This window comes from Cydia pomonella, chromosome 2, assembly GCF_033807575.1.
Source record: "Cydia pomonella isolate Wapato2018A chromosome 2, ilCydPomo1, whole genome shotgun sequence".
Lineage (NCBI taxonomy): Eukaryota > Metazoa > Arthropoda > Insecta > Lepidoptera > Tortricidae > Cydia > Cydia pomonella.
This window is the reverse complement of record NC_084704.1, coordinates 6,717,216-6,741,241: the sequence shown is the minus strand read 5'-3', so window position 1 is coordinate 6,741,241 and position 24,026 is coordinate 6,717,216. Positions and strand designations below refer to the sequence as shown.

General features: G+C 35.6%; 1 protein-coding gene across 2 annotated transcripts in view; it reads right to left on the bottom strand.

Annotated features, from left to right (window-relative positions):
- The window catches only part of LOC133532507 (atrial natriuretic peptide receptor 1), a 365,542-nt gene that overhangs the window by 74,783 nt on the left and 266,733 nt on the right, over positions 1-24,026 (bottom strand). The window contains exon 3 of one of the 2 annotated variants that reach the window (XM_061871226.1): positions 19,254-19,467. The exons of the other annotated variant lie outside the window; for it this stretch is intronic. Coding sequence (XP_061727210.1) covers positions 19,254-19,467 — 214 coding nt within the window. The remainder of the gene's footprint in view (positions 1-19,253; positions 19,468-24,026) is intronic. 2 annotated transcript variants of the gene reach the window in all.

Here is a 24,026-nt window from a genome sequence, read left to right as displayed (position 1 = left end):
TGGTTGTCAATGCTAATGGTATGAAATTTCATGTGTTAAGTCTAAGTATTGCCATTCAAACAGCTCAACAATTAAAGTCAGCGACTGTACAAGTAAAATGTAGTAAGAGAAAAAAACAGAAATCATGAATTTCCGGTAAATCCGGTACTCATCCCACATTTCAGCAAATATTACAACATAATGGAATCCCTACTCTCGTTAATTAATAATACAGTGCTCCCGTTATTCAACACTTAGATAAAGTATTCACTCCACAACAAAACCATTGTGCTCAACACAAATCATTGATTACCTCCCATGGACTGCACAAGCCATTATGGAGCATAACACGAAGACTACCTTAAAGTTGCCAACTGATACGAAGCTTGGTCAGCTGCATCCAACAGTAAGCTTAATTTACACTACAGCAATCCGTCTTTATTCCGGGACCTATATACACAAATGCAATATATGGTCAAGCAATGGGTGTGCTTATGTGTATTGAGTGCAACATGGCCTATACAGAATGATGAAGTCATCTCCATTAAACTTATCATACAGGGTGAAATTTTAACCACCAGCCATACTCTGCGTATGACCGGACCGGACCAGACCGGACCAATGTCGAAATCGCGAAAAAAATGTTTGCTGTCCCGTAGAAATCAGCGGCATCACTTCAGCCGATATTTCAGCCAATATTTTCAAGATTTCGGCATTCGTCCCATAACAAAAGTTGTTCAGTATGACATATAAAGCCACTACGCAGAGTATGGCTGGTGGTTCAAATTTAATCCTGTATGATAAGTTTAATGGAGATGACTTCAAACCCGAAGGCCATTGCCAGCCGTTCGGCTTTGTCGTTTCTTCTTGGCGGGCCGGATTATATGGCCCGTGGCCGTACAAATTAAAGGCTTACGAGCCGTATTTTGGATACTCCTGATTTAGTAGGTAAATGATCTGTGTTCTGAACGCTCAAAGCAAGAGTGATGTTTACGCATTCGGTCCGCTTCTGTCGCGTCGCTAGCTCATTCATCAAGCAAAAATTGACTAACCAATCAGTTTTTTGACGGGTAACGGGTAGCTCTTGTGAAAACGTCATCAGTAACGCAGTTGTGCGAACAATACTTTGCTCGGATGGGTTTTCAATAAATCAATAGTTTGTACAGAAAGGTAAACATATAATATCCATTCGGTTTTTGTTCGACTTTAAACGAAAAAAACCTGAGACAGGAACCAAAATTAGAAAATAACATTTTCCATTTTTAAATGATCTTAAAACTATCAAACCAAGACTTTCATACAAAAGTATGCCAATTGGTAAACTTTTGTATGAAAGAAAGAAATTTTATTTTGATATTGGTGTCATTGCAGAAATAAATAAAAAAGTTTTTTCTATATTTTTAAGTCTAGACTAGTACTAGGTAGTGACCCTGCCTATGAAGCCGATGGTCCTGGGTTCGAATCCTGGTAAGGTAAATCCAAATTTGTAATTATTCTGCTAAAGAAATGGCAAAATCACTACCTACTATGGCGTTAAAAACAATACTGCCTATTATTGTTGCGATTTTTAAACACGATAAATAATGCGAGCGTAACATTTTAAATTAAACATATTTAAAATAAAAATTGTTTCAGGAAACATACAAATACTTATCACTATCAAATTTCTTATTTTTGAAAGATTGGTGTTCCACCTATTTCTAACGAAAATATTACAGTACAATAAAACGTTTTAATAACAAAACATCCGTGAGACACAGATATATTAAATATGTTAAAACGGGTCACTCACGTATTTTAAGTCGAAAATACTCGACATGTTTCACTCCGTTCCGAGGAGTGTCGCCAGGAACATGTCCAGCGGTTTTGACTTAAAATACGGGAGTGACCCGTTTTAACATATTCAATAAAAAGTTACGAGAACTTGCAAGTGTTGCAACGCACTCGCTGGTTATTTCTAAATAATTAATCTCAATACAGAAATCTTAATGACCACAAAAAAGCAAAGACAATTATGAATATTTTGTCACTACCACTCTCTGCACGGGATCTCAAACGCTTTGTAATGCAAGTATATCCCTCCGTTTTACACAGCCGATCCCTTTGTTATCCAGCGTTAATGACTTCCGATAATCAGTATGCATCGCCGCGTTGTCGTATCAAACATGAATACATAAGACTTGAGTGTGACATCCCCTGTGTCTCTATTTGGACATCCGTTGAGGTTAGACTAAACCGGTGTATTCACTATAAACATTAGAAACACGGTTTCAGAAACAGAATTCCACGTGTTTCTGAAACACAGAAACCGTTGCGGTAAACACTATTGTTTATCGCCACGTTCATTGTATCTTAGACCGTACACACTCTATGAGCTGAAATATAGTTTCTGTAATCTTTCTTTAACAACAAAATCCTATAAAAGTTATACTTAAAATTATATTACTGCTGCATAAAACCAGCCTAGGGTTTAGTTTTATTTAAAACGTATCGGTCCTTCTCATTTCAATAAGTACGAGTACGAGTATTATTATTCCACATTAAAAAAAATATTATAACAAATTTTGTGCTAAAGCTTGTACTCGTATAATCATATAATAGATATGTTATATAAATGTTGGCATTGTTAGACTGATATCCCTTCAATACATCTACTGTAGATATCAGTCTAGTTATATTAAAATTCACAGAGTGCTTAAGTACATACATAGTTAAAAATCGCACAAGCTAGCACCAGTTTTGCAGTTTAAAGAAAAACGGCAAACGCCTGAAGTCAGTACCCCTAGTGTAACTTTGATCGACATCATAACGTGACGAACGCGTTTGCGTTAAGTCTAATTTTGTATAGGATTTTGAGGTTCCAAAACGTCCCGCTTGGCGCGCTCTTTCGAAATCCAATACAAAATGAGACTAAACGCAAACGCGTACGTCACGTTTGGAAATCGAATTTATTTACACTAGGGGTATAGATCACGAACGCGGTTGCATTACGGTTAATTATGTAGGATCGTGAAAAGAGCAAAGCACGCGGTATCGTTTTATAAAAACCGGTTTGCATGTAGTCGACATTAGTAAATCAGTAGATAATTTTATTCATTTCAATTACGCTAATTTCGAGAATTCAATTCAATAATGTATTAATTTTACTTTTGTTAAGTAGATTTTAATGAAGCTTTAACTAAGCTATAACATTAAATCTATTTTAATGTTATAGCTTTGTTAAGTTACTTTCATGTTATAAAATTAGTGTTATTTATAGTTTAGTTTAGTCATTATAGTCAAATTATGTGTTATTGATTTCGATTATTATTAATACGTAAATATATTTAACGACTCATTATAAATTTTACTACCATCCCATATACAAATTAACATATGCTTACTCAGAATACCGGTAACCATAATTGTATTTTATAACTTTACCCATCAAGGAACAATGCTATTCCGGACATTTACGAGGCGTGCGTGGAGCCGAAGCCAACACGAAGAGACCCTGTTGACACTTTGAGATATAAGGGATACACCGGGTGGAGACTGCCCTTGCCCGTTTCATGGGACGCACGCAGAGGCAGCAACGCCAGGTAGTAAAAACTATTGGAAGTTGACGGAATCTAAAATAAACTGACTAGCCCAGTTGGGTGAAAGCGATGGATTAAATACTGGGTTATGTGATTAAAAAAATTGGATGCTAACCTAATAAAACGGCATGCAATTTTATGGTACGTATGTTTTATTATTACCTCTTATTATAATGCGACACAATGCGATTTGTGTAACAAATCGTATAGGTATGATTCAAATATATGAAAGCACGAAGATTTAATAAAGAGACAAAGTCATCTTACTTATCAGAGACTAGACTTAAGTAGATTTTTTTTTATAAATTTAGTATTGCGAACTTTGTATTTATTCATGTATAAATTAATTATTATATTAACATTGATAACTGCGTAGGAACCTGTAAGTTAGTTCAATTCTATGAACAATAATAGCAGCAGGTAATAGATAATCTACAATGCTTCGGTCGATTCCGCCACATCCGCGTGCAGAGACGTCTGATTGACTACAAAGGACTTTGAGGACTTTGAGGAACACCGCAACAATAATTAGCTCATAATGAATCTAAATACAGAGGTTTGTGGTTATTCTGATTTTGTTATTGAATTGACTTACCTATTATGAATATTGAACGACTATTAGGTATATGTTCTTGTATGGAATAAAGTAAAAAAAAGCCAATATTAGCTGAACTTCGTGTAAAGTCAGTACAATACAATAGAATACAAATACTCATTATTGTACACCACAATACAGAAACAATACAAATAATACATCGCATTAAGAAGAGGAAATATTCCAGGGAGGCAGATACTTTTGCTGACTAATCAACAATGACAGGAAAGTGTGCGCCAACCCTAGCAGATAAAGTAAAAGTGCTGTTCATGAGGTTTTTTTTTTCCAATTTTGCGCTGGTTGTTAGGATACATCTTAAAAGCAAAACTTTTCATGGAATTGGTGTCACGTACATGCTACGTTGCAACTGCATCTTAGTATTCTTTTTTGAAAAAGGATAACTCTTTGTTATAATTTCGTGAAGGAAGTTCCTTATTATTTGACTTTGTTACATTATATTGAAGTAAGGAGTTGTTAAGAAGTTCTAGCAAACGGAAGTAAAAAGTTTGTGCTTGGAAATAAGTAACCTATCTTTTCTTTAAAATAAGGTAGTACGGTGAAGAACCAAAGTTTATGTTGTACACATGCATCTCTATGTTATATAACAATGTTAATGAGTTACCTCAACTTTAAGATACTGCTTAATATGCTTAGACAGAAAAATTGCATTTAAGGCACAGAAAAAAATGTCTACGTTCGGTTTGTCAAATTCCACAAACCGAAACCTGCAAATCGAATTTCATTAGGCTCGACATACTGACATTACCTAGCGTATATATCTATGAAGTGCGCTATTTCGACATAAATATTTGTATGCCTGGCTAAACAAGTGATACCGTCTTTATACAATTATATGCTATATGAAAACAAATATAAGATTGATGTCTGCTATTTGCAACATCCACATTTTACGCAAAATGTAACGTATTAGCGGTAGTTAAATTGCCTTTATCGTCAGGATAAAACCAAATTGGTTAGAAATTAATCATAGTTCCGTGATGCATATAGAATGCGAATGCCTTTGATGTTTCTCCGTCCGTCAATCATGTCTTTCAAAATGTACCTAGCTCGTGAATCATTTCATGAAATTTTGAAAAGCAAATAAGGTGATATATCAGCGATTTTTTATACGATGGCACTGATTCATGACTGATTTTTCAAATTTCGTCGACCTACGCTATCGCGCTTTTGGTTTCTTATTAGTCCAACGAAGTGCGCAGGAACATTTTTGATTAATTCAAATACATGAAATAAAACTATGTAATCGGATTATATGGTACATATATGTATGTTCACCGGTTGACTGCGAACGCTGTAAATGGTTAAAAACGTCGGGATGTATTTTTAATTTATTCTACGCGATATAATACAATTACAAAGTTTTATTTCACGAGCAACTATCTCGGTAATCAAAGACACTGTTAATCCAAATACGTCATTTGCGCAACAAGTACTTGCATATGTACTTAAACATGTAACTACCTACAATCAATTAATAGGTTTTTCTGAAAAAAAAAGAACGTAGGTGAAGGTAAATAAAATACATTCTGAACTTTGAACCTGAGCTGATTGGCTTTATGAGATTAGAGTCGCCTACGTGCTTAAAGGCAAATCCGGGAGCTGATAGGATTAAGTAATTGATTTCATTTCAACCGTCTGTAACAAAACTTTTACTTTCACCGCAGAATGTGTTAATTAAGTTGTGCAAGTAAAAATCAATGTGGTCAATGTGGGGACGACCCGAATATAAAATTGTTTGCTGGGAAGAGCGTCATAGGGTAAGAACTTTCGATCGATAAGAATGTAGATTAAACTAAGTAATCTGTTTGTAAAAAATATTATAATGAACAATTTAATTTTTTTTTCGTATTTATCGCGCAGATAGTCAAAAAGGAAGACCTTCACTCCTTATGCTCTACCGATCTTTTGTTAGTGGAGTATGTGTACAAATGCAAGAATTAAAAGCAACATAAGAGCTTGCAGACGGTCTTCTCCTATAGACGGTCTGCTCCACATTGACCATTAAACAAATTTCTAAGAATAGGGGAGACCGAGTTAAGTTGACACAAAGGTAAGTTGACACAGCGTCTATATCTCGCCAACTATTGCCGCTACGAGTATGACCACCAAGACAAAAATGGCGCATTTTCTATTCTAACCAACTCCATAATACGTGTCTTAGCCTCAGATTTACAGTACTTAGGACCAACATATTGCTAAAAATAAGTTTCTCGTCATTTGTTCAGAACCATATCTACTCAGTTTTGGCATTTTTTACTGTAAGTATGTTTGTAGCGTTCAATTATTGCTTTTTATTATATATTTGGACTTATCAACGTTTTTAAGTAAAGTACATGTTTTATAATTAAAAGTGCAATGAAGTGTACAAATCTGAATAATATAAGATTGAAACACCTTTTTGTAACTCGCCTCGTCATTTTTTTGTTTATATTTGCCAGAGGCTGTTCATATCAGAATGATGAAATAATATTTTTCAATTTCATTTTAGCACAGAAAAGCTTTTAAAAAATACAACAACTAGTTTTCTCGAAACAAATATTAATTAAAACAGCATATTTTCAGGTTAAGCTTACGCAATTTGTATTTTAAAACTATAAACAGCTTAAAGGGAAAGAACAAAATGTTTCATTGACACTTGTTTGCATTTATAAATTATAGATGTGTGTCAACTTTCCTCAGCACCTGTATGACAGCGCGGCTTACGTGGGCGATGACTCGCGAATGCGACTCGGTGCGGCGCGGTGCGGCGCGGCGGCCCAAGGGCATTCGGAGATCGCCCACATAGGACACTTCCATAGGTATCGAAGGATTGAATTCACGTGTTCGCGAGTTATTCGCTCAGGTAAGACACTGCCTTAGGAGAGTTTAAACAGACTGAATTGATACTCTAAACAATGATTTAAATAGTTTCTAAGTTCAATGTCGTATTTCTATTCTGGATAATAAATTGTTACAAAATTTGCTGTCAGATCATATGGATATAGCAAATCTAACTTCTAATACAACAACAGAGTTATGATCAAAAAAGTAAAATTGGTTTCAACTCTCCTAGGTCTCCCCCACACCTATCAGTTCATCATTTGCATACCTATCAGTACAACAAAGATTACTAATTTTCTACAAAAAACGGACTACTATAAATGTTAATTTACAATTTAAATGCCAATTGATACTTTACTAAATACAAATGAAATTGAATCGGATTAACGACGCCCAAAATGAAATCCAATTTATTCAGTTGTGAATATTAACGGGCGTAATGGGATCGACATGTAGGTATTTTTTACACAAGCATACTTATCAAGGGATTGGAAAGCTACGTTGTTTCATTAATTAAGGACCCGATCTAATAACATACAGGGGTAGGTTATATATAAACAAACAAAACTTACAGTATATACAGGCGGAATTTAAAGCAGGTTTAATAATCCGAAATTAGTGTGAAGGTTTTCGTTAGTATTGTATATATAAAAGACTAGATGACAAAATTGTTTCTTGAGAATAGTCGATGCGGCTTTTTTGCTGTGTTGCCAAGGGGATCTCCAGGCTCCCGTTAGCCATGGCAAAATGCCAGGACAACGCGAGGAAGATAAAGAAGAAGTCGATCCGGTTTTTGAGGATCAAATATGCCTTTATGGGACCCCATTTTATTCAAGACAAAATTCAGAAACCACAGTCAAAATCTGACAACACAACGCATATAAAGAAAATGGTAAGCGATCGTGACGTCACTTGACGTAAGAAAATTGCTATTGTGACGGTGAAATATCGGGTTTACAAACTTATACAATTGCTATTTATTTTTCAATAAAATGTAATAAATCGAAAGATATCATCTTCTTTTCATTTTGTAAGTTAACAATAAATAAATAAAATAACTCTTGTATTTTTTTATAATCATATATTTCGTTAGTGTACAATTTATGTGATAAACTGCTCATGTTCTATTTATTTAACTAGAATTTTTTATATAAATCAACATAAGTCATCATTCCTATTATCTGCTTACCTGCTTGCTTTAGGTTTGTTACGTTTACCTACTTTATCCAGTGACCCATAATGGACGCTAAGATCCATACTTTATAGCCACTCACTTGCTTTTCCCACAAAAGGGAAAAAAGGTACCGTAGGTCCGTCGCGAACTTCCCTTGCCAGCTCTGTGGCAAAGTATGCCGCACTCGCATCGGTCTTTTCGGTCACTAAAAAAGATGTTTTGCGGACATTGCACTAAAATATGAAGCATGTGAGTGGATAGTCTATCATTATGTTTGTTGTCTATCTTAAATGTGACGCTTGAACAATTGCAATTGTTGTTATTACATCAAGCAAATCGATATTCAACCCACAATGACACGCCAGTCACATAAAACTAACACAAACTAATCCTGTGTTTTGCATACCAAACGCATTGCTGCAGAAATATGCAACGCATCAATATGCAAGTGGAGGTGCTGTTGAATTAGATCAAGTTGTATCTCGCAGTGGAACAGGAAGTCGGTACATTTACATAATCTTTCAATAGTGCAGCTAATGTTTAGAATAATAACTACATTTTGTAGCATGGATTTAGTGGGGATTTAACTTGAAAGATTGCGCTTAATCCGCCAGGTAACTATACAAATAAAAGTAAATATTACATTTACATATAAATATGCGACTTTACTCCTTCGTGGTGAGTCTAGTGATAGACAAACTGCTATAGAAAACTCCAAGTACATACACATGATAAAATAAGTTTATGGAAAACATTTCATTTTTGGTACAAGCTTTTATCTGGACTGTACTTTTCTTTCCATAGGCAACTAATACTTATCGAGCCAATTCTAAAAACACCAAACACAATTAGGTTGCGTTGTTTTATCACAGAGTTCCTTTGCCCGCCTCCTATCTCCATCATCAGATCAGCTGGTACTATAATATTGCATTGTCACCCGCCTTACATATGTATAAAAATTTTTTGCTTCATCGGAAACCAAGAAGAAGTTGGTCAAATTTAACTTGCATGATTTGCCCCGTACCTACACACATACATAGGTACATTGCAAGTTAATAAAAAGCTTGTAATATCCAGGGATAATACAGCTTTAGAATGTCGAATAGGGCCCCTGAGCTTTGTAGATCTAATTCTTACTCACCATTTGCTGCGGAAGGCAGTACAGTTAAGGTAATCTATCCAAGATTTGTTAACCTACCTCCCAGTATCTTACACAGACTTTATGTTATGATAAATAAATTACACTAAAATAAATAGGAGGGCGACTTAGGTATGGCTACTGATCATCACAGGCCTTTGCGTCTATTGCAGACGATTTAAGCATTGCTGTTTAGACAACGGGTTTGGTGACTGTGGAGGCCGATGCGTGAGCGGCACGACCTCCCACATTTTTGGCAGAAAAAGCTCATGCCACCTGAGGTTCCAGTCCCGATTTGCTTTCTGCGACACCTTCTGCTATCTAACGTAGTAAACCAGGATTGGTCGCATAGCTTTCTCCCCTCCACAACACGCTTGCGCCATTCATCACGGTCTTCAGCTAAAGTTTCCCAGGCATGGTGGTCGATTTCAAATGCTGACATGTCTCGCTTAACACAGTCTTTAAAGCGCAGCATCGGTCTTCCAACGTTCCTTTTAGCATACGCAACTGCACCAAGCAAGACACGTCGAGGTATTCTAGAGGATTCCATCTGGTGCACATGCCCCAGCCACCGCAAGCGTCTCTGTTTGAGAAGAGCGGTAAGACTGGGCAGCTGCGCTTTTTCAAGAACCCTCTGATTTGTCACTTTGTCCTGCCAAGTTATGCCTAAAATGTTGCGTAGACAGCGCATGTGAAAAGTGTTGAGCCGTCGCTCCTGTTTTGCATACGTCGTCCAGGTTTCTGCTCCGTACAAGAGTATACTTAGAACGCAAGTCTGGTATACTATCATCTTGGTTCTAACAGTGAGGTGTTTGTTACACCATACCCTTGAACGTAGCCTCCCGAACATGGTCGCTGCTTTGCCAATACGAATATCGATCTCTGCATCAAGCGAGAGATTGTTTGACACAGTCGACCCAAGGTAGCAAAACTTATTGACGACTTCCAGAGCGGTGCCATCCACCAGTATTCTGGGTGTTTCCGCACTGCCCTGCACTAATACGACTGTCTTTTTGGCATTGATGGACATGGAGAACAAAGTGCATGCCCGGGAAAACCTGTCCATGATGTTTTGTAAATCAGCTGCAGAGTTTGCCACAAAAGCCGCATCGTCAGCAAACAAGAGACTGTCGACGAAGAAGTCCTCGCGGTGTTTTGCTGATTTGAGGAGAGAGATGTTGTATAACTTCCCGTCGTTTCTTGTATGCAAATGCACCCCCTGTTGGTTATTACTAAAAGCAGCCTTTAAAAGTAGTGAGAAGAAAATACCAAACAGTGTGGGTGCCAAAACGCAGCCTTGGCGTACACCCCTCCTCATTTCAAATTGCTGGGATATTTTGCTGTCATAAACCACAGTGCCTTTCATGTCATCATGAAAGGATTTGACTAGATGGAAAAGTTTAGGTGGACATCCAATATTCTCAAGTGCCCTATATAGTCCCTCTCTGCTGACAGTGTCAAAAGCCTTATTGAGATCTACGAAGGCGACAAACAGAGGTGTGTTCTGCTCTCTACACTTTTCCTGTAGCTGACGAAGTGAGAAAACCATATCTACAGTGGAACGCCGGGGACGGAAACCACATTGTGACTCCGGATATACACGATTTGCAAGTTTTTGGAGTCTCCCGAGTACTACACGTCCAAACAACTTGCCAACTATACTCAAAAGGGAAATGCCGCGGTAGTTGTTACAATCACCGCGATCTCCTTTCCCTTTGTACAATGTGATGATATTGGCATCGCGCATATCCTGAGGAATGTGTCCCGCTTCACAGCATTTACAAAGCAGATTATGCAGAACAGGCGTCATGCACTCGAGTTTTATTAGTTCAGCCTGTGTTCCATCGTTGCCGGGACTCTTGCCGCCCTTAAGCTGCTTAACTGCCGTGACGAACTCCTCTATAGTGAGCAAGGAATCTAATTCTGTCCAAGTTGCTAGTTTGGGCATGCTCTGAGCAGCCTCTAGCTGGATATTGACTGGACAAGAATAGAGACCTGTATAATGTTCTACCCAACGTTCTAGTTGACGGGAGATATCGGTAATTACAGAGCCGTCCGCTTCTTTGATAGGTGCAGTCTTCTTGGGTACCGGTCCGAGAGCTTGTTTGATGCCCGAATATACACCGCTAAAGTTGCCAGTATCGGCGCACAGCTGTATGCTACGACATATGCCAGCCCAGTGAGCGTTGGCATAGTGTCTCACGTTACGCTGCAGGGCTGCATTTGCAGTTTGCAGTTTTTCACGTGTATCCGAACTGGGAGCAAGACGATAGGTAAGAGCAGCTTGGCGCTTTGAGTCGAGCAAAGGCTGAAGATGTTCCAGGTTCTCGACAAACCAGTCATGAGACTCGGCTTTTCGATAGCCAAAAGTTAAGCCTGCTGTGTCAGTAAGTAGCGTTTTGACGCTTCTCCACTCTTCAGTAACAGAGGCTTGGATATCCCAAGTAGCAGTCACGGTCTTCACCACCTCGGAAAATTGCTGGACCAGTTCATCATTTCTAGTTTTCAGAGTGTCAATGCTCCTCCTACCAGGTGTTCGGGATGAATGGATCTTTTTTTGGATGATGCCTACCTGTACTACTACTAGCGAGTGATCGGTGTTACAATCAGCACTGTGGAATGTGCGCGTGTGGAGGGTTTCACGGAGAAATTTGCTTCTGGTAAGAATTAAGTCCAGCTGATGCCAATGGCCAGAACGAGGGTGTTTCCAGGATACCTTACGAGATGGTTTCCCTTTAAAGTAGGTGTTGGTTACACATAGGAGATGCTCGGAGCAGAATTGTAACAGGCGTTCACCGTTTTCGTTAATTTTGCCCACCCCATGTAGACCAATACAATCGGGCCATGCTTCGGTATTCTGGCCAACCCGAGCGTTAAAGTCGCCCAAGATGTATAAACGGTCGGTTGATTTTACACCCCGTACCGTATCGGCTAGCCGGTCGTAAAACTGGTCTTTGACGTCTGCAGCAGAAGGCAGTGTTGGTGCATAGGCGGAAATTAACGACACATAGCCACAACGAGTGTGTACCCGCAATGTCATTATGCCACTGCGGCTACTGATATAAGGATAAGTTATCAATTATCGTTTAAATTGATTTTTAACAAGCAGAAACGTCTGCGAACGATGCTATTAATAAATCCAGAGGCCGTGAGTTCAAGTCTGACCCAAGACAGTAATTTTTCTACTTATAAATTTATTCTAAGCTTAATTATCATTTATGGGTGATCAATCCAAAACGGTCAGTATGGAGAAGTCAGAAACTATGAGAGATAGCCACATATGTTCTTAGGAAACATGGCTTCGATTTTAAATTTAATAATAATGACATTCATTTTTTTTTATATCGCATACGTAAACGGGAATCAAATCTAAAAAAAGAGGATTTGTATTGAATCTCTCGAACCGGTCGAAGTCATGTAAATAATGTTAGGTATAAATTCTGCGATTTTATTCGTTGTTATTGTTGATAATACGAATCTTAAGTCACAAGGATTGAAAGAAAAACCCGACAATAAGATAAAAAAAAATATCAGTAAATGTTCAAAATGGTAACCATGTAACCGGTTGTAAAGATTAATTCTTTTGGGTAACGAATGCATTGTTGGGTTTCGTATTTTTATTATTAAATTTAAATTCGAACCCATGTTTCCTAAGGACAGATGTGGCTATCTCTCATAGTTTCTGACTTCTCCATACTGACCGTTTTGGATTGATCACCCTGTAGAATACGATGGAATTGACAATGTAAAGGTTTACGAAAACTAGAAATCGATTCAAGTTACCATAAACAGATGAACATATTTAATTCGTTTATTTCTTCATAGAAATACCAACCTGAATCTTTAGGTCACATTTTGACAATGCGTGCAAGGATAGGCAAATGTTATCTGCCATTGAAGACACGGCATTGTGACCTTCATTTAGCTCTCAAACATCAAACGGACCTTTTGCATGTTTATAGTATCACTAATTCAGTGGTATGTATACAACGAGTAACGATCCTGGGTAATGCATTCAGATGGACTTCGTAGTAGGTAGTTCTAAACTAATTCATCTTACTGTTAGCCTCGAGCTTGTGGTTCCCTCTGTGTTCACTTTGAACGGGATTACATACGACAGAGTGATACATCGGTCAGCAGTAAATTATTTCGTGTGTTTTATTTTTAGTTTTAGATTATGTAGTTATGTAAGTTAGCTTCAGAGATCGTTGACAACGTCATGCTCTCCAGCAACCCCACATTGCATTTTGTCATTTTTATTACCTATATGAGGATTTATTACCCAATAGGTACTCAATTTGTACCTAATTAAAAAAAATGTACCTCACCAGATTAGGAGTAAAAGCTTTGGCTTTGATTTTTTTAAAGAAGTATAAATACTTTTGAGTATTGGGGTTGCTGTAGAGCATCCTCCCAGCAACCCCCTCTCGAATTTTCCCATAAATATTATATTTTCTACTAAACGAGAGGCCAGAAAATGTTGTAGTCACGATTTTACCCTCAAATAAACTGACTGTGTCTAGTTAGGAATTACCTAACAGTGGCTAGAAAGTTCGCAAAATATGCCCACTCTATTTATAAACTTACTTTGGTTAGATCACGGAACCGTGATACGAAATGCACATGAATTTTATGCATAAATGATGCTTAAGAGACTTAGAAAATCTTAAGCACATAAAAATATAATATTTTGTTGTTGTTCATTAAAAAAAAAATGAACATACTCATCATGCCGGTTTGTTAATAAAAGCATATTTTTACAAGAATTAATGTATGAATAATACTTTAAGTAAAGTATACAAAATATTTCGAATAATTAGAATTCAGAAGATTGTATTTTTTACACAAAAAATACATTAATGTGATTCTACTAAAAGTTATGATACGGCACGTTTCACATTTTTTAAGGAATAATTGTGGATTTCATGACGAATAAAAAAAAATTGAATGTATATGATATGTACGAAACAAAAATTACAATTTAAACTTGATTTCTATTCAGGGAGGTTTCATTACATCTATGTCAGGGGGGTAGTCAAATGCAAACTGTCCTTAAATTGAACTGAATTAAGTATTACTTAAGTGCTAGTGATAGTGCGCAGACTAAGCCAGCGCCAGCATTAAATGAATGAATTAATATTATGGGGACTTTCTTACATAAATTCACTAAGTCCCACGGTAAGCCAAGAAGGCTTGTGTTGTAGGTACTCAGACAACGATATATATAATATACAAATACCTACTTAAATACATAGAAAACGTCCATGACTCAGGAACAAAATATCTGTGTTTATCACACAATTAAATACCCTTACCGGGTTTCGAACCCAGGACTAGGCCAGACCGGTCATCAAAATTCATCAGCATTATGGTCAACCATCAAATTATTTAAATCTAAATTGTTTGGAGTTTACATTACTTATGGAAATAAGACCATAAAGTTTAATGACTAAACTAAGTGATGTGAACGTACTATCTTACACGTGCGCACGATCTGTCGGCGTTCTCATTGGTGTTTCTTTTTTGTTGGATACTTCGCTCGCTTGTAATTAAGGAACTCGGTTCCCATCCGGTACTATTTTAATGCAATAATACTACTACATACAACTTTAATGCAATATGATGTTAAATTTACAAATTTCTTTACCAACATGTTTCCCCATTATACCATTGGTTATTAATATGGTATACCTACGTATAATTCACAGGTGCATAAAGGTCAATATATGCATCTGCTCACATGATATTACAACTAAAACAAAACAATTGAACACGCTAAAACAAAACATTGGAACACGCTAGCAAATTCTATTAATGTATAAATTTACTCAAAGCTGAGGAACCCCGTGAGACCAGCCACCATCAAAACGCGCAAGTTTGTCGCTCGCATAGCGACAACATTAGCATATAAATTCCATCGTATAGCACTGCTGGTTAAACCTGATGTCCTGTGACAACTATCTAATGTACCGTCTTAATTCCTAGAAGAAGATTTCTGCAAATAATACTACCAAATAAGAAGCACAGCACTATATTTCAATTGGCTATATCCTTAAGTAATAATGCTACAAGAACACATTTTAATAAGTTTTGTGGTAATGATATAAAAAACAGTTGAAGATACAGACCCCGTTTATTGGAAACGAAAATTAAGCACTGATAAAAAGCAATTTTGACTTACGTCCGATTACATGACGTATGAGACGTATCGTACATTGCACGAGATTAAAATAACTACTTTTTGAGCGGATTGAATCGCCTTGGCTCTGATACTATCGATTTAAATGCTCAAAACATTATTTTGCGACTTCTTATAATAGGGAATTACTTAGTTTGGCCAGACTATAATTATTTATTACATTATAAATATGTATTTTTACCTATCGAGGATACGCCTGCCTATCACTCTATAAAAAAAAAACAAGCGGAGACGTCGATACACACTTATAGAATATTGAATAATAATTACTAATTAGTTAACCTTCAATACATACATCACTTCTTTAATGACGTGCTGACACTCGGTACAATTGAGACACACTTTTAAAAGCAACAAAAAAATGTTGTTGATAATACAAATATTTTTATTTCACATATTCAAAACAGTAGGTATATACGATTATAGCCTCTCTTTGTACAGCGGAAGAGCAAGGTCCCGTTTTAACAGATTATAACCAGTCATATAAAAAGTTTGGATACTGAATCCGCAGGCGGATTGTTTTTCCGTTATTATTACTTTTTTCACACCTGTAGTACTGGTTTTATGACGTATAAAGTCGTCCGCGGTTTATAAGGCATTTATTTGGATTCCAGTATGATGGTCAATTCATGTCAAGCCAGACCGAGCTAAGTTGGCAACGATTTTGATAGCCCAGCCTGTGCAAGTGTTAAGTAAATGTCATAAATTCATAGAAGATTGACGTTTAAAATAAACTTGCACTGCCTGGGCTGTCAACATAACTGCCAGCTTATCTTTGTTAGACTCTAGGTATTTTGAACTGTTGAAGAGCAATTTGCTGTTTAAAATCACCATCAAATATTTTTCGCAGATATTATGTGTATCATAAGTAAGCCATTATATTTATACTTTATTTATTCAGATTTGGGAGTGTTTATGTTATTTCTACTCGAGCACTACGATGAACTCTTTCGATCCTATACATTTTTTCAAAACATTTTTTTTCTTTCCATTCTGTTACCGTCATATAAAATCGATAAAAAAATATAACGGAATGGATATAAAATCCTGGATTACCTTTTTTTCTCCTATTGGGATCTAAAAATATTGTGATTCTAAGTAGAAATAACTGAGTGTCTGTCGCGTTTATTAAGTAAGGACGGATCAAAGTAAGGCCAAAGACAGAGGACCTTAAAAGTTATCGATTTGATGTTCATGTTGTAATAATGAAAATATGTCTCCTTACTCTCCTTAGCATCAGAACAGTTTTCAGACAAAACTTATTAATATGTAGGATCAATATTCGACTTACATTCATAACTTTTGAAAATAATCAACACTAAAGTTAGGTTAGCACGGTTCATCAAGAACATAAATTCGACTTTTTTCTAATACCATTAATTTTCCCTGAACACATGGGACTCAACTCGGTAGCAGAGCTCCTAAGGTCCTCTGTCATTGGCCTTTGCTTGATCCATATAGAACACAACGCCTCAGGTAAATTATATGGAAATTTACGACCTAGGTGTCTAACCAAGATGACATCCATTGATAGAAAACTCCAAACACAAACAATGGACGAAAACAGTCACGTGACTTTTCGTAGAATCTGTCATTTAGATAATTCTTTTCATTTTCGTTTGGCGATTGGTGTACGATTGTCATCTTGGTTAGGCCCCCCGAAAAGATTTATGCAAGCAAGTTATTTCGCGCTTAACTTATACTATATTTTTGTAAATGTCTACACCTATCTCTTGAAATTTGATCCTCGTCTTGCCCACCATACTCAGTTTAAGCCATTGAAATTTAAACGAATTTGTTGGGAAATTGGAGTTGATTTTCCTTTGCTTCATGATTTAAATAAAAAACAAAATGTTTCGGTGTAACCTCAACCTATCCAGGCCTTTCATTCATAACTTGCTAAAAATGAATTAAGTCCTTCAGGAATCACATTGGGCTGGACGAGGATATACGTAGTCTAACTATGCTTGTTATAACTCGTACATACTTATAAGCTACTTTACACATACCACACCGTCGTCTGAGCGCTTTACGCATTCCTCAGTTGATTAAATAAATAAATGTCAATTAATATTGTATATCTAATTGCACCGTGTATTTAATTCTCATTGGCACTCGCCGCCTCAGTAACAACGCAACGGTACCATTAAATTGTAATCCCTGTTAAAGGCCACTTTGTTAAATTAAACACGGCCTGAGCAAATACCCTGGAACCCGGGCCGTCTAAGCTGATTATAGCTGTGGCCGTACTGTGAACGCGAAACATTTAACTTTCAGAATATAACTACAAGTACTTTTTGTAGTGATCTAATACTAGTTATGTATTTATGTGCTTTTCATTGGGGCTTAAGTATGGTAATAATGTATATTCCTTAGAGTAGTATATCTGGACGATTGTTTTATATGCGTGTGTGACATAGACACTGATACAGCGGGAGGGAGGGTGATTGGAGGTCTTTGAAATGTGGTGTTAGCGGAGAATGCTAAGAATTAGCTGGACAGAAAGAAAGATGAACGAAGAGGTACTGATCATGACAGGAGAGAAGAGATGCCTGTTAGACACAATAGCTAACAGAAGGGGCAAGATGGTTGGCCACCTGATATGGGACGACAGATTCTTATTAAACATCCTGGAGGGCAAGATTGAGGGGAAAAGAAGCAGAAGAAGGCCCAGGCTCACATACCTAAGCCAAATAAAATATAAAGTTTCTGTTATTTCGTACGAGGAAGTGAAGCAAAGAAAAGAGTGGCGATTACTTCACCGACAAGAGCATAGCTCTTAAATATTGCTGCTGATGATGACATGTTTATAAAAAATATTGACCAAAGTGGGATCTGAACTGTTGGTGGATTAAAATGTCATAATCTCTTTTACAGAGATATGACTAAAAATGACTGCGATATAAAAATAAAATTAGATATAATTACACTATTTATTTATTTATCTACCACCTACAAGCAACAATGTAACTAACCCGAATGAAACACCTTTACCCCTCACAATTGAAGGGTAAAATTAATTAGCATAAATCGTAGCAGCACGCTTAGCCAGATAAACTATGTTTGTTTATGAATATATTTAAAAAAAGTACTGCATTTATTATTTAATTATAACTTGAGTTTTAAAACGTTTACAATCCAAAAAGACAGCTACTAACCTGCAGTACCTAGGTATATGATGAGACTTTATTATATATTTTTTTCTACAATTAAGTCAATTAAAGAAATACGATGATAAGAATCTAAATTTAATGTGTTTGTAAACAAAAGACAAACATAATTGTGTAATCATTAAACCAGATCTAAAAATAGCAAGAGAAGTCCGTAAGTGACGTTTTGGCACATTCGTTGATTAAAAGCATTAGTTTTGACGGATATCCAATATAATCCATCATGTATTATGTATTTGTGTAATTTTAACTATGCTTGTTCCACGATAGTGAAACAGAATCATGTTTTATTTACTTTCTCCTGCACGGAATATATATGGTCGCTCCTGTCTACGTGCCGGCTAAATAATGACAGTGCCTGTCTCTTTCTATCATGAGGTGTTAAGCAGTGAGGCTTATTTTATCGTGTAGATAACGCCATCCATCATACGCCCGATGCAGTGACCTTAAGGCAACTAAAATAAAACTGCTGACAGATGCGGAAACTTGATTTCAACACATATTTAACGCCACAAGTGAAACATTATTATTTCAGAATAGAGTTTATTGCATAACAGCTTTACGTAAATGTTTACTTACTTCTAGTGCTCAAAGACAACTTCTGCAGAAGCTGTTTTATTTTCGTCGAAGTCGTGTTGGTCTCGTCGAATGGCAGGTTCCGGATGTCTGCGCCTGACCTTTTCTGCAGTATTGCGAATACCGGACTCAGCGTAAGGAAGCACTGGCTATTTCCGTGGCCAGAGGATGGATCGTTATTGTGATATAACATGCCAACGCGGTGCCAGTTAAACTCCTGAAACAAGAGGATACTTCTTTTAATTGTTGTTTGTCTTGTAGTGACGCATGAACGTATTAAAATAGAATTGATTTTCTAGTTTATAACGATAGGTTTGCTATCATATTTGCTACAATTATTGAATATTAACCTAAAGTTAAAACTTGAGTCCTGTTTGTTGCTTAACACTTTCGATTAGGTTTTTATTCAAGTTAACAAACTTGTAACCACAATTAGGCCAAGTTGAAATGAAAAATTGATTTCTAATAAAAATGACTTAAGTAAGTGTAATCTTAGTACATACATAACAGACAAAAAACGGTGATAAGTGTATAATAATCAGAGATCGGACAAATTAGCGTCATTGCTCGCAATAATGTGGATATGACTCAAAAGTGATTAAAAAATTAATCATTTAATTATCAGAAAATTTAGAAAAATTACTGATTATTTTCTTTTATAAATCTACATTATAAGAAATCTTTGTATTATTTATTGACTAGAAAAGAAAGAATCAAAATTAAATCTTAGGTAAGAAATTAAATAAACGCTGCCAGCCTTCTGGGTACCATAATGCACGAAGGTGACCTGGGGAGCTTTTTTATTTATAAGTTTATTTTAAGTTCTATTATATTTTAGTTTTAATATTAATAATTAGTTTATTTATTTTGTTCGTTTTTTAGTTATATACTATGTTACTTGATCAATAAATACATCCATTAATTGTACAGAAATAAACATAAAACAGTTCGAATTGAAAAAAAAAAATGATTATTTTTTTAATCAATTTTGGAGTTATGTCCACATTATTGCGAGCATTGGCGCTAATTTGTCCGATCTCTGATAATAATATACACTACGAGTATATACACAGTTCTATTACAAGTAAGAACACAAACAGTAAAGCCAATAAAGACTGTCAGGAAAGCCCATTTAATTTTTAAAATAGGCAACACAAAACGATATCAATTATATACGTGTCGGCTTTCGTGATTTTTTTTTGTTGCATCCAAATATTAAAGGTACAAAATTGATAATATCATTCTACACTATATTGAACAACATTGTTTTAAGAGCGCTTCTTTTTTTGCCACTTTAGTATTATTTGTAGTCAGCATCGCGAGCCCTTTTCATCCTTATAGGAAAAAAGCGGCCAAGTGCGAGTCGGACTCGCCCATGAAGGGTTCCGTACCATTTATGACGTATTAAAAAAAACTACTTACTAGATCTCGTTCAAACCAATTTTCGGTGGAAGTTTGCATGGTAATGTATATGATATATTTTTTTTAGATTTTTCATTCTGTTATTTTAGAAGTTACAGGGGGGGACACACCCACACGTATGGGTTTCATGAAAAAAAATTTTTTGAGTTTCAGTTCTAGTTTATTTTCTATTTTTGTGTAAAAATCTTAATGCGGTTCATAGAATACATCTACTTACCAAGTTTGAACAGTATAGCTCTTATAGTTTCGGAAAAAAAGTGGCTGTGACATAATCCGACAGACAGACGGACATGACGAATCTATAAGGGTTCCGTTTTTTGCCATTTGGCTACGGAACCCTAAAAAATTGACCCTATATTGCCATATATTTTTCAAATGTTCCTTTTTGTTACCGCCATAAAAATATATGTGGAAATGGTAACACAGCAGGAAAAAACTCTGGGACATTTTTTTTATCCCAAAGAACTCGTGATTCTGAGTAGAAAAAATACCAAATTTATGAAAAACTAATAAATTTCTGAAAGTGAAATTTTTTTAAGAAACGCTCAAAAGATATTTCCTCTTTAAAAGGTAACTAAAAGTGATAAATGAATTTTAAAAGCAAGATACAAATAGGTAGACATATATCATTTTTCTCAAACTTGCGTGGAAATTTCGTCATTATGTTGGTAATAGTTGGCTGCGACACGGCCTTGTTTTCATTGCACCTAAATATCATAATGCCATTGTCTTTAATTGTACGAAATTTCAAAACAACCTCGTGCCTAAATGGACGTATTTATGCAGAAGGGAACCAACCCACACATCTGTCAAAATTGAGTTATGTATGCAGAAGATGTTAAAAATGCACCTTATACCCCCTACAAAAAGACCAAAGTCGTAGAATCATTTTTACGTATAAAACCATTTCGTTAGCAAAGTTACCAACCCACATTTTCACTGTTTCATTAAATTTAAAAAGATCCAAGCTGTTTAGTACCTTACTTAATATACTTTATATTTATTTAAAAAGATCCAAAGCACATGGTTCTTCTATATAGTATTGTTTTATTTATATAGATATTTAATATCTAAATGTCAATTTAGTTCCTTCTTAAAATGGCCGAATGTCATAATGTCCAAGTCTCAAAATACCTTAATGCAAAAAGTACGTTTCTACAAATACTGAATTTCCGATGGGACTTATTTTTAAATAAGTATTTTACGTTGACATGGTTTATTTAAAATTTTCGTATAAGCAACCATTTTTTATAGTCTGCTGAAATTAAAAACTTGGAAGTATAGTCATTAATGTAGGTGATTTGAGTTTTAGATACTGTGCCACCACGTTGATTTGAAGTTTAGGCATTTTGAGAACGTAGTGTTTTGAGAAAATAATTAGGCCTTCTAATATTCAGGCATTTTGACACAATTTTGTTTGACATGTAGGAATTTTGGTAAATAGGTATAGCAAAATTAAGGTAGAATTTATCCAAAGTGCGAAACCTCGTGTTGCGCAAGCTTAAGCAAAGCCGGCAATTAAAGTTTTCTCGCCTAGATCGGCAAAATGCTTTGATTTCATTGCGCCTTTCAATATCATAAAGCCATTGTATTTAAATGTCCTAAATTACATAACAACTTAGTCCCGAAATGCCTAAATATCAAATTGTTTCTTTCATAAAATGCCCGAATATCATAATGACTTTTATTAATATCGTCCAAGTCTCAAAATACACAAATGTTAAAAAGTATGTTTCATCAAATACCGAGTTTCCGCAGTATTTCTTTTTTAAATATATTAAGTTTAATTATGTCTTAAGTGCATTTTTATAACCTTTGTCGTATGTAAAATATATTTTTTTTATCTGCCAGAGCTAAAGAGATGATATTGGACATTGGATAAAACAGCACTCATGAATGTAGGTAAGTTGATATTTAGGTATTATGAAACCACGTCAATTAGAATTTTAGGTATTTTGGGAATATGGTATTATGAGAAAAATAATTCGCCATTGGGAGATTAAGGCAGTTTAAAACTATTCCATTTCGAAATCTAGGAATTTTGATAAATGGGTAAAATGAAATGAAACCCAAGTGGCAAAATGACCTTGAGTGCTTGACACGCGCCACGCCGAACATTGACCATTATTACTGGTTTGTGGTTGTATTCCCACGCATTTATAGAGAAAAGCGGTATACATACCTCAGCCGTCATATTATTTGCCGGCAAGTCCCTATAACCCGGCCTTTGTAGTAATATACTGTTGAATTTTACAAGAAAATATACTATATCAGGGTCATTTTGACACAGCCAACACTGGTGCATAATTCCTCGGTGTGAAAATCGATTTTACTTCACAAAAGATCTACTAAAATCTTTTATTCATTTAAAGGGTCAGGAAGGATAGACAAACATAACCCATTAAAATGGGACAACTTCCACGTCGTCGACGTGAGACGTGACGTGCCTAACTGAATAAAGAAAACCGGAAAGCTGATAAAGATCTGTGCCTAATGGTCATGAAAACTTATTAAGAGTGACACATTGAAGCTATCCTTGCGTTCTACATTTATAATTTTGTGAAATATTTTATCAAATACGGCTTTAATCATAAAATCAGTATAGTTTTTCTTTATACCGAGTAAAATTGGCCTGTACTACGCCACGCTTATTATCACAGTATGCTGTAGGATGCTAATTTTTAAATTTTTGGAATGCCCGATAAGATTATTCAAATACACATTCACTAGGAATGTTTCCTTTTATTTTTATTATGTATTTACGCATGTACTAAAATCTAGTTTATTTAATTTCGATATAAGTAGAATAACACAATAGATATTTAAAAACTAAAATAAACATTTATTTATTCATAAAATAACATAGGATAAATATTAAATTAATGATTCCAAAGTATATATATCAAGGAGTTTAAAAAATTAGCTCCGAATCTTGGAATAAAACCAACGAATTCCCGATCTTTCTGCCAGATATTTTAGGAGCAACGTCCGATTACGCATTTTTACAAAAGTTTACTAAGCATTCCATTTATAGGCCAATGAATTATTTACAGGCAAAATACAAGGCATAAAGCGAATTACAGAATGAAGTTTATAATTAATTCTACGATTTTTAAATACTATTTTATTTAGCTGTATTAAAACCACATTTATAAGGTTACTCTTAAAATACTTACTAAATAAATAGGTACTTGTAATATTTAACTAATTGTGTAAGTTGATATTTGACTTTAGGCACATAATTGTGTAGGTGCACTTCAGGGGCAGTTTAATAAAAAACAGGCTCAAGGTTACGTGTTGTGATATAATATGAATAACATATTCATATCAAACATGACGCTTGAATGGGATGGT